The 12,058-nt window shown below is 39.2% G+C and overlaps 2 protein-coding genes across 18 annotated transcripts in view; one reads left to right on the forward strand and one right to left on the reverse strand.

Moving 5' to 3' along the window:
* NCOA3 (nuclear receptor coactivator 3) overlaps positions 1-4,063 on the forward strand; it is a 144,836-nt gene extending 140,773 nt beyond the window's left edge. For all 11 annotated transcript variants that reach the window (XM_090064387.1, XM_090064391.1, XM_090064386.1 and 8 more), the window contains one exon: positions 699-4,063. In XM_090064387.1, the coding sequence (XP_089920513.1) occupies positions 699-710 (12 nt within the window). In that variant the 3' untranslated portion in view covers positions 711-4,063. The remainder of the gene's footprint in view (positions 1-698) is intronic.
* Positions 4,064-7,336: 3,273 nt separating this feature from the next.
* The window catches only part of SULF2 (sulfatase 2), a 243,991-nt gene continuing 239,269 nt past the window's right edge, over positions 7,337-12,058 (reverse strand). For all 7 annotated transcript variants that reach the window (XM_090064399.1, XM_090064400.1, XM_090064401.1 and 4 more), the window contains 3 exons: positions 10,810-10,840; positions 10,450-10,506; positions 7,337-8,204 (listed from right to left, as the gene is read on the reverse strand). In XM_090064399.1, the coding sequence (XP_089920525.1) occupies positions 8,174-8,204; positions 10,450-10,506; positions 10,810-10,840 (119 nt within the window). In that variant the 3' untranslated portion in view covers positions 7,337-8,173. The remainder of the gene's footprint in view (positions 8,205-10,449; positions 10,507-10,809; positions 10,841-12,058) is intronic.

Raw genomic sequence — 12,058 nt, forward strand, 5'->3', positions numbered from 1 at the left:
AGAGCCAAGAGGAGAACAACAAAAATAAGGTTTTCAAAACCTGGCCCATGAAGAAAGAATTAGACTTTGGTTGGGATAGAGAAGAGTGATTGCATCTAAAAAGTTGTTATAAAGGGACTAGCAATTAATTGTTCTCCATGTCCAGCAAGGATGGAATAAAAAGAAACGAGCCTAATTTACAGCAGGAGATATTTAGATGAAATGGTAGAAGAAGAAAAACTGTAGGGAGAGAAAAGTATTGGCACAGGTTACTGTTGTATCCAGTTACTGGAGGACAGTTTACAGATGCATCCCTGCCTCCAGACTTGGGGGACAGGCCCAATAACCTGTTGAGGTCTCTTCCAGCCCTATGTAGCTGCAGTTCTAATTCTACGTAGCTATAATGCATCAGTGTAGGAGTGAAGATGCCACTGACCAAAGTTGACAGATTTCTTACTGGAATTAATTTTCAAGAGTGCAGAATTCAATACATGATTATGTAAAAACTCTGTCTTATCAGAGTTTAGCTGTTCATGCTTGTAAAGCATTTTGAAGATGAAACCTCTGTCCAGTGCTGATATTTGTGAGAGAAGCCAGCGAAGGATATTTTTCTCCAGTACAAACTGACTGCCTTGCATTCTTTCATGTTCAGAACGCACTGCGTGGGGATTTTTCAGCAACCGTTTTCCTGATATTTGTTCTGTTTTTTTTCCTCGCAGAAATACTGTTGACATCTAAAACCACAATCTCCGAATGAGAATGCGCAACATTAACAATGCACTAGTATTATAAAGAAAAGCAACGCATTCCTCATGGCAACTAGTACTGGCCTTATGGAAATAACTGTTTGTTTTTTTTCAGCTGATCACCAAGATGTCCGAAGTGACTTTACGCAAAAACCTTTTTTTAGTAGTAGCAGAGTCTCTGTATTACTGTATATGGTGGTGTATAAAACAATGGTCATAAATAAATATTTTTGGCACTCTGCCTCTAGAAATGTGAATTTGGAAATGGCATTTTAGTAAATATGGTGGGGTAGACTCCTTATTATACCACTTCTATTTACTGTAGCTATCCAAAGCCCTTTAACTACAGGCAGACCAAAGTGCCTGGAGAAGGTCATGGTGCATAAGAATTCTGATTTCTCTAGTAAGAATATCTGACAGAGAATGTAGTTCCTAGCCTTGACTCTTGTATTAATTCCTGAATATAAATGCTGCTTTTAACCTCTTTACCCCCAGGAGTCAGGATTTCCCCAAGCAAAGTGGCAATACAAAATGAATTGGCCCATAATGTTCCAAAATCTTTTCTGTTGATGGCAAGGGGTTACAGAAAATAAATTAAAATTATTTAAACACAATTGCGACTAATATTTACATATTGATGTGCAGTTGAGTGCACTTTATAAAAGGCTATGTAATGGATTAATGCAATATCTTTGATAAGGATTTAATAAATATGAGGTTAGGGTGTACTCTTGTTCTTAAACGCAATCTTTTAAGAATTGTTAATCGAAAAGACTGCAAAATTAATGTTTTCTGTTTACGGAAATTAGAGCAATAATCTTTCATCTTTTTAAAAATGAACTTCAGAAAACTCAAGGCAAGGCACTGCAGTCTGAATCAGAATTTTGCAGTCTTTTTTTTGTGAATAAATTTTGTAAATATGATCTTTAAGATATTGTATTATATGTATGACTTTTGTAGGTCACTAACTCATTTTTGCAGAGTTTGTGAAGCTAAATATTTAACAAAGTTGATTTCTGTAAACTCAGCTTAGTTGAGGTCCAATTAGAAGACCTTCTAACTTTTTTTTTTTTTTAATTTAATGACCTGGAGTGGGTGACTAGCTCAAATATTTTCCTTCTTTGGTCCTTGATGCTTCATTTATTTTACATCCTTAACATATAGCTTTTAAAAAAGAGCCTTTGCTTAGGGTTAAGCAGTTGGTTAACGCTTTCTTTACTTTTAAGTGAGCACTTTGTTACATTTCTTTTTTACATAGGGCGATTGGACAAAACAACTCTCTGGATTTTAAATTGTCATGACTTGTCACAACAGTTTTTGTGTGCGCACATGTGTGCGTGCATATGTGTGTGTAATGTTGCCTTTTTAGTTAATAAATCTGTACTGTAGGCTATTTTGTTAATTGGAACCCTAAATGTTCTTCTAAAGAAGTTGGTCTGTTGTGAAGAATTTTATTATTTTTCCACCATCACATTTTATGGCAAAAATATATTTTAGTTGTTACATGACATCCAGAAAGTCTTTGAGAAAGATATTAAGCCACATTTTTAAATAATGTCTGCACCTCATTGATTTTTTTTTTCTATTAGTAATGAATGTATTTTATAAACAAATATCAGTATTCGCAAGCGTTTGGTTACAAATCTCTTCATCCGATTTGTTGGCAGGTTTTTTGGTTTTTGATTCTATAAAAGCAAAGGTCCTACTGCAGTTTTTCCAGTTTTAACAGATACAACAATGATTCAACTGGTGACTTCCTGAAGGAGGTGAACCAGAAATTTTTAAGACATGGTGCTTTATGTTCTGCTGTTCACTGTGTAAAGGAAAAAAACCTGAACTTCTCCTGAGTGAATGAAAATCAGTGTTTTTGACTTTCTTCTTGGTACTGTAAGTTGAAGTCATGTTTTGTTTTGCAGAAACTTGAATGAACTTCCATGATCTTCCATTTTAATGGAAATAATTTTCAGTGCAAACATTCAGCTAACATTCATCCCGAAGATGCAGCTGCAGTCCTGTAGCTTCCACAGGTCATGTAGAATATAAGAATCTATTCCTTATGGAATCCAGTCTCTGCAACTGGCACTGAGAATATACATTTGGAGAAAATTTAAGTTGTTTCAGGCCCTTAGTCTGGGTCACCTGTGTTGTAACGCGTGATATTTAAAGGCCTTAGGAATTGTTCCCTCCGTGCCATCTTTCCCTCCATCCTCCTCTTTTATTTGTTTTTTGCTTACTGGTAGAGTCGGTGCAACCCACTGGAGTTGAAAGGCAATTATTCTTTTGCTTTTTTAATGAAGTCAGAATAGAACAATCTTTACCTTTTTTTTCATTCATCATTATATTGATGGAAACTGCAAACCCTGAGTGCGTTGACTAGGTAACATCTTTAAGATATGTGATACTGTATACATTGTGCCCCTTTTAACTTTTTTTTTTTTTTTGAGTGATTCTATTTATACTTCTAAAACGTGGTACCTGACGGATGTTGCAAGGATCCTCGTTTCCTCATCCACTTTTAGAATGTTGAATTTTTCCAATATCTACTTTTTGCTGAATCCAAAGATTTTGTTTTAGTTCGAACTTGATAAAAAAAAAAAAAGCCTTTTTAAACTTCTGAATTAGCATTATTGAGACCTTTCATAGCAACACTGATTCTAAATAAGACATCGAGATTGAAAAGTGTATTTACAGCCATAAACAAAATGATCCATACAATATGTTTGAGTTTGGTGTCTCCAGCTGTTTTCTTCTACAGCATAGTTTTCTGAACATTTAAAGAAAAGCTGTATAACTTATTTTCAACAATAAGAGACCAGTTTTGATACTACAACCATCTCCTGCTCACGCTGCATAGCAGAAAGTCTTGCTACATGCCTATCAGTTTTTTCCTTTTGATTATATCAACGATGTTTTATAAAATTCATAAACTTTAATTGCTTTTATCCAGTCTTATTCTAATTTTGTGGTTTAAAAAAAAATCAAGAGTATTTGTGTTCAGTTATAAGAAAAAACTATTGGAATGTTTTACCAATTAGCACGCACATTTTATTTTGGATTTAAATGCAGATTGTCAGAATGATACAGCATTTATGAAATCATGTAATTCTGAGAGCAATATTTTTTTTTTTAAATTCTCAGGCAAAGGCATACAGTATTGAGAATTGCATTTAAATTTAGTTTACATTAAGTATTGCTAGAAATTATCTGCATCTTTACATTGCAAAAAACAGGTGGGCTGATTTATAAAAGGGTTGGTTGTAAGGTATTACTGCTCTTCTGATATTTGTGTTTCAATGTTAATAATAATGTAAATAAAGGTTTCTATTTAAAACCAGAAATTGGTGACTTACTACATTTAACTGTTTAATGCCTTATGGATGTTCATGGATGGATGCTATTTATATCCTATAAAGACTAGCAACGTAGCAGTTCTCCTCCAAACAAAATTATATCCAGTCCTGAAACAAAATACGGTAATATCATACTTGTGAGAGGATGGACCTGGGCATTGAATTTTTGGTTTCCTGAGACGGCACAAAACCTAAAGTAGTATCAACAGTGACTTGAGAGGATTAGCCAGGGTGTGGAAATGGGAAGTTGCTTATACAATGAATAGAACGAATAATGGCCTAGTGAGCTTTTGAAGGTAGTGCTTTTATGCCGACTCGTCCCCTCAAAGGAGGAAGAGGGAAGGGAATATACTTGCTTATATGTAACTTATCTTTTGGGACAGGAGTGTCTTGGCATAATGAATATTTTGTGGAACAGGACAAAAGAGGGAGGCATAGTCTGACCGCATAAAGATTCACATGGTAACAGCTGAATGTTTTGGATATATGTTGAGAGTAGGAGTCGCTGTAGTAATATGTGGAGAATTCTATCTGCTATGGAGCAGCATTTGTAAGTATGGCTTGGCAGGATTCTGCCTTTCCCCACCCTACAAAGCCTGCAGGCAGAACAAAAGTACGTAAAAATATTTTATGTATGCCTAGTTCTTAAGGATTCTTATATGAATACACAATCTTTTCAGAGGTGGAAAGCACAAAAACATACATTTCTGCTGCCAGATTCCCCCCCCCCCCATTGAGCCCACTGAAGTTGTAACGAGTGGGATTGCATTTCCAACCCGTTGTCAGATTGTCTTCGAAATGTAAAACTTTACAGGACAGTTTGGGATGGTACATTAAATCTGATTTCATATGACATTGGATGTGTCTACACATGCATTTAAGCATGCCTAAATTTAATGCGTATTAGCTTAATGTGCATTAAGTGGGTTTAGGCAGGCGTCTATGCATGCAGATGTTAAAGCGCATTAATGCTGTGTGTGGACTGACTTAAGACTAAAGTTAGTTCCAAGTTGCTCCACAAACACAGCATTAATGCATTTTAACTATTTGTGCCTACCTTCTCCATTTTTAATGTGCATTAAGGGCATGCACATGTAGACGTACACCCTTAATGTGCATTAATTTAGGCTAATGCTCATTAAGGTGTCACGTGTAGATGCATCTAAACACTAGTTTAAAACAAAGTTAGTTTTCCTAGTTTTACTTGAAAGCTACAGCAAAAGATCACAGTGCCACTTTTAAGATTAGTTTTCTTTGATTTCACATTCAAGACTATTGGAAGGAGGGGGAGAGAATGGTGCCAAAGGTCTGTGTCCCCAGCTCATTGTTTTTCTTTTAAAATGTTTTAAAGTACAAAAGTGAAAAGGGTGGTAATAAAAAGTTAGCTAATTTTGTATGTTTGCAGATCCAGATCTACAAATGTTTTGGAAAAATCTGTCACTTGCTGTTTTGTAGTCAAGGCCACAGTTGGTAGAGTCGTCCATTTTAAATCTTCACTTCCTAAAGTATAAGCACAGCTCTCAAAATAATTGCTAAAGAGATCTCTTGACACTTTTTTCTTTCTGAAAGTCTACAATAGGGCTGCGCAAAGCTTCAGTAGCAAATTCTTTTCGGAGGAGGTTCGTCCCGATTCAGCATCCAAATCTCTGAATTGAATCGGGAGACCCATTAAAAGCTCTGAATCTAATTGAAAGCCTCCGAATTAGAAATTTTGGCACAGAGTCGGAGATTCAACCAGACTAAACAGGCAGCACTCTGAGGACACTAGACACAGCTGCTTCCAGCTGGTAAGTCTGTTGTGGGAGAGTGGGGAGGGAAGGGGAATGGGGGAGTGGCATATCGACACCCCCACAGCAAGGGAGGGACGGGCTGGGGCTGCCAAGCCAAGGTGGGGGTGGCACAGGACTCGGAGAGGGGGGCTCCTGCCACTGCACGCTGCCAGTCCGAGGGCATGGGAGTAGGCATGTCCCCTTGGATCTGCTGGGCTGGGCTGCACTCTGGAGGGGCGGCGGAAGGTGGTGGGAGTGGAGGCTATGCCCTCCCTCCACTGGTCCAGTCTTCCTGCATCTCCCAGACAAGACACAGCTTTGCCCCTGCTGGGTGAGCAGTGGCAGGGCATGGGGTGGGCACGTGCACCTAGATCGGAGCAGATCTGGTGGCAGGGGCTATGGGGAATATTAGGGTGGCTGCAGCCCCACCCTATACCTTGCTCTGCTGTGCTCTGCAGGGCTGCGCTCTGGGCTGCAGCTGGGGTTAAGCACCTGGAGCACAGCCCTGGCTCCACCCATCCTGCAGAGTGCAGCTCAGCAGCAGGTGGCTGGGGCTAGCCTGGAGTGCAGCCCGGTCCAGCCCACCCCACCCCATGCAGATCCAGGGGCACACACCTGCTCCCATGCCCTCCTGGACTGGGGGCATGCAGTGGCACAGTGTGACAGAAGCCCCCCTCCCAGAGTCCCCTTGCCCCAGCTGGGCAACTTATCCCAGCTCTACTCCCTCCATCACTGGGGGGGTGTTGATCTGCATCCCCCCCAATGCCCCCATAACTGACCCCGTCTGCCCACCATAACTGACTTACCAGCTGGAGGCAGCTGTGTCCAGTATCCTCAAGGACTGCTGCCTGTTTAGTTTATGGCCATATCTCTGAATCGGTACCGAATCTCTGAATCGGCCAAATCCGAGTACTTGCCGCTTTGCACAGGCCTAGTCTACAACTTGACTTTCTAAATTCAACAAGCAGCATTTCCTTTTTGAGCACCATGTGATTTTTAAAGCATGCTAGTCTTTAGCAAATCAGCATAACTAACCTCTTCTTTCATGCTTCTAAGGAACTCATTGTACCAACTGGTATTATATTTTTTATGGAAATACTCAAATATGCTCTTTATACATTTAATCCAATGACAGTGGCAACTCTTGCCTAATATTTAAAGTAGATTATAAACATTTAAGTCATTCAGAAGTTCTTATTTTCTGTACACTGAGCTATAACTAGTTTTGTTGGGTTTTTTTTATTGGCCACAAGAGAGAATAACTTTTTTTGTTCTTTTTTACAAATGTAAAAGTTATGCTACTAAGCAAACGTGCTCTCTCAAAGAAACTGTTTTGGTTTTGAACATACAATATAATCTTCCACATAAAAAGACTTCATACAAATCTGATTTCATTAAAATTCAAGACATACATTAACTGCATTTTGGCAGTGCTTTTAAAAATGGATAAATTCTGAAATGTCTTATGCAATATTAACAAGTAAACAAGGTGACATTTTGAGAAATTATATTTGGGCATTCCACACTTTTTATTAACAAAATTCTTCACAACTTGAAGGAATTTCTTTTGAACAGGACATTAATAAGTATTTACAGAACCCCATCTGGCTTATTAGTTGAGATTTTCTCTTATTTTTGCTTGAGGTTGCAATAGGACGGATGCATGGACAGTGAGCTAAAATAATATTCTTGAAAGAGAACTTGAGGAGTATCATGGTGTTGAGAACCTTTTAATGCTGTTCCTATGAATTCCTGAATTGCTAAATCGTTCTTGTCCACTGCCATCTTTTGTACTTGCTTTGCCTTGAAAGCAGAAGCGTCTGTGTGTGTTAAATCTTGCTTTTCGGTTATACTTGGCTTAGTTTTTTCTAATGATTTTTGAAGATGTAGCTGGGGAGAGAGAGAGGTTTTCAATTTGCTTCCACTGATATTACTCTGTGTGTGAGTTGCCCTTTGGGATGTCAGTCCTCTTGGGAGCACAGCCTCATTATTTCTTCCATCAATTCCTTGAACAGCCATAGTGGTGTTTTTTTGAAGTAAAATGTTTTGTGAAGCAGGTGAGGTTATAATCCAAAGTAAAACCAGGTGCAACAGTGGCTTTCAAAAAGTTTTCTGTATTCCTGAAAGTAGTTCCCCACAAAATCACTGCATCTTTTTAAATCACTCAACAGTGCAAACGTTCTAGCTACCTCAGCCCTAAAGTTCATCCAGTCTTCCAGGCTAATGTTAAAATTCCTTCTGAAATTATACACACTTTCATTTAGTCTGTACAAGGATTCAAGTTCTGGCCAGTTTTGTATCCTCACTGAGGTCCAACAGTTGCAGGAGGTTAGCCCTCCCATCCTTCCCACAGTTGTCCTCTTTAAAAAAAACAAAAAAAAAACACAAGTTAGTGTAAGGTAACTGAAAATGTAAATTGCTTTTAACTAGTGCCATGCAAGAAAGAAACAGTTGACATGTAATTGTGGACTACCTATATACCTATAAAAAAAACAAAACAAAACAAACAAACAAAAAAATTCACCATGTTGTCACAAAGTGGATTTGCTCGAAAGAGGTCTCAGCTTCTTAAAGTGAGGCCTAAAAAGAATATATAATCTGTATGGTATAGGGCTGTCAGACTATTTGATTTGATTGTTATTAGTTGTGCGAATAAAAAAATTAGTAGCAATTAATCACAAGTATAATAGCACAGCTAAAAACTCAGTTATGCAAAATTATGCAGGTACTTTGTATGGTTGGGGGTGTGGAGGGAAATTTGTTAAAGTGTGGGGGAGTGTGTGAGGTTTGTAGCTGGGGGTAGGGGGTGGAGGGCAGTTCTGGCAGGGGATGTGTGGTACTGTGGGTCAGGAATGAGGGGCAGCAGCAGGGTGGGGTGGGCTGGGGCTTGGGAGTGACACTTGCCCTCCTAACTCCTCCCCAGCAGGTAAGTCTGTGGAGGGATGTGGGGGGGGCAGACCCTGCCTCTGCCCTGCTCCCTCCCTCACTGTGTGGGGCTCGATCTGCTCCCACTCATGCCCCTTCCCTTCCCCATGCCCCTCCTCCTTTCACAGACTTGCCTGCTGGGTGCTGCTCCCCACACTGCCAGGCTGTGTTCCTGGCTGCCTGTAGGCTGCAGCTGCATGTCTGTGTCTGTGTGACCCCCCCCCCCCCCCCCAATCCGCTGCTGGAGCCTGCACCCAGGCTGCCCTGTGGTCCTCTGCACTGCCACCATTGCCCTGCAGGGCAGCCCAGAGGTGGCAGTGACAGCAGAGGAGCTGAGCCCAGGCACAGGCTCCAAAATCATCTGTGCAATTTTTACGCACTTAAAAAAAAAAAAAATTAACACGAACAACTATTAATGGGTTAAAATTGCATGCGTTAGTTGTGATTGAGAGCCCCAGTATTATACTTCGCCTTAATTGCTTTAGCTAAATTACTTTAAGGCAACATTTTTAGTAGAGGTACCATATATATACTCTGTTACTTATTTTTATTCTAAACCTAATTTTTCTCCCCTCCCCCATTTTGGTGGTTGGAAGTTATTTGTATCAGTAATAAAATCATGAAATTAAGGGTAAAGTACTTTACACTACCTCAATTTAAGGTACTTGAATAGCCCCCTAACATCTTATGTTTAGAGCCTCATAATTATTAAATTATCTTCAACATTCTCCTAAAGGGATAAAAAAAAAAGTGTGCTGCTGTGCCCATTTTTTTTTTAAAAGACTGGGAATTAAGTCATAGAAACTGAATAGCTGTCCATGTTCACAAAGGAGCCCTATACTGTTTAGGTTCCTGACTGAATGATTTCTTAGGCTCTTTGTCCCATGTCTAGGCTCTGACAGGTTGAGAAGTATGTCATTAGTACAGTGAATAAGGAATACTTCTAATGCGTTTTAAATGCTTTAACTCAATCTTTGGTTGCTTGGGTTTCACATGGTCTTTGCTGCTAATGCCTATGAGGCAACTGTAACTAAGGAACATCTTTCACCTATATTTGGCCTTAAGGCTGCATTCTTTTATCTGAAATGGAGCACTTCTAATGCCAAACTAAATGCGTGTCACTTCAAGACCAGAAATATTCCACTGTGCTTTACTACTAGTTGGAGTGACAAATTGAAGCCGTTTAGGAACTTGTGGGAGGTCCTTGTTAATGACATTTCTCATGGGGACCATTTTACAGCTGTAGTCTTCACTGGCTTCTCAGTGTCTTAAAATAAAGATTGAAACCAGCACCTTAAATAACATGCTGAGCAGGTCAGGTACGAAACTCAAAGTTGCACTGAATTAGTTGCTGTCTCCTTTCAAGGGTGCTGTTATGCTGCTAATACCAGTGAGAGTTTTGAGCCTTCATTTCAAGCAAAGAAAATGAATAAGATATGGAGCCAGTTTGAATTTTTAATTTTCTCAGCTGCAGCAATGTTAGACTCTGTCCTGGCTGAATACAAGATCAGTTGTAATTGATAGACCTACATTACTCTCTTCCTTGCATCATTAAGAGGAATTTTTAATTAAAAGTGTAGAAGATGAGGCTAGACTCAACTGAGAACAGACGCTGCATGCAAAGAGAGACAACAAAAAAAGTAATGTCAAGTTGATGTCATGAAGAGACTTCCAACTCACAGTGACTTGGAAGATGACGGTCTTTTCATTTCTGGCCACTTTCGACGCTGAAACTGCCTAATTTTCAAACAGCAAAATGAGAAAAACAATTAACCGTCACCAAGAAAACCACTTATACTAAAATCTAACACAAGGAAAGAAAAATATTTTAGTCTGAATTTTGATTACAAGGAAAAGAACTTTCTAGCAGTCAAGCAGGAACACGCAAGGAAATTATTAACACGGATGAAGAGCTTTCAGATTCATCCAAGGTGTTCCTGACAGTGGTTCTAACCTCTTTCTTTGCCACCCCCAAGCTTCACATTGCTTGGTCTCAATGATTACTGAAATCCCACCTTCAACTACATTTTTTAAATGTACCTGTATTGCTCGTAGCTTCCATCTTTAAGCCCTAAATAAGGAAAAAATAATAATGTTATCAACTGGTGGCAGTAAGAGAATAAGGAATCTAGTAAGGCACAGTGAAAAAAAATCAAATTTTAGCTGTCAATTTTTTTATCTAGTAATTCGCAAGCCACTTTATGAGCAACTTAGTACATAATTCCAGCTAGTTTGTGTTACTACAGATACTATCATATGCCATCATTAATCACAAACAGCACCTTTCTTACTCCATTTCAATAAGGACCTAGATTTTCTGCATCGTGACCAAAATAGTGTATTTAATTTACACCAAGTAATTTTAATTCTACACACCAGGGACTATTTTCTAAATATTTCTAAACATTATTTTAAAACCAGGGAATATTTCTACTGTTTCATTTTGGATACATGTGGAATGTTTCCCAAAAAGCCTCAATGCTGGTTTTATGGAAATTAGGATGGGCCCAAGAAGAGTTAGTTAATGACTAATCAGTGCTTTCTACCAGAAGGATGTTCCACTGGAAAGTGTGTGACCAGCTCTATATATGGTACCAAAGTACAGCCTCAGGAAAAGGGTACAATTATTTATTTTAAGATTTTTAAGATTTATTTTAAGATTTTCTAGTTAATGGGGAATAAAGCAATTAAGGTTTACTATCAAGGCTGCCCCCATATGCAGATTTTGTGAAAGCCACAAAATCAACAAAATAAATAAAATGCTGGCTCCCCAGGAGCAGCTAGAAGGGGAAGGCACCAGCTGGCAGGGTAGCGTGAAGGACAACAGACAAGATGGCAGCTGCCTCCTAGTCCCTCCTCCACCTGCTGGGGCCTCTCCACCAATCAGCATTGAGGGGCAGTGGCATGAAGGGCAGCCTACAATCAAGCTACCCCCAAGTCCCTCCCCCTGGGCCTTTCAGGCTATTCTGTCTCCCTTGAATTGCAGAATGGCTAATGGAAATCTGATTAGGTTTGTGGGAATTTGCCTGATAAAAGATAACACATCTACCCAAAGAGCTTCATTAGACCAACTAAGAAGTTGGAAAAATTGTTCTTTGCAAGCTTTTGGACATTTGTGCCCAAAAGCTTGCAAAGAACAATTTTTCCAACTTCTTAGCTGGTCTAATAAAAGACAGCACATCTACCCAAAGAACCTGGTCTGCCTATGTCCTTAGACCAACACGGCTACAAACAACAACCTTAGTCATTTTGCCGTCTTAAATGTAATTTGGAATTAGGATGGATACCA

This window comes from Crocodylus siamensis, chromosome 10 (assembly GCF_052110815.1).
Source record: "Crocodylus siamensis isolate JL-2025a chromosome 10, ASM5211081v1, whole genome shotgun sequence".
Lineage (NCBI taxonomy): Eukaryota > Metazoa > Chordata > Crocodylia > Crocodylidae > Crocodylus > Crocodylus siamensis.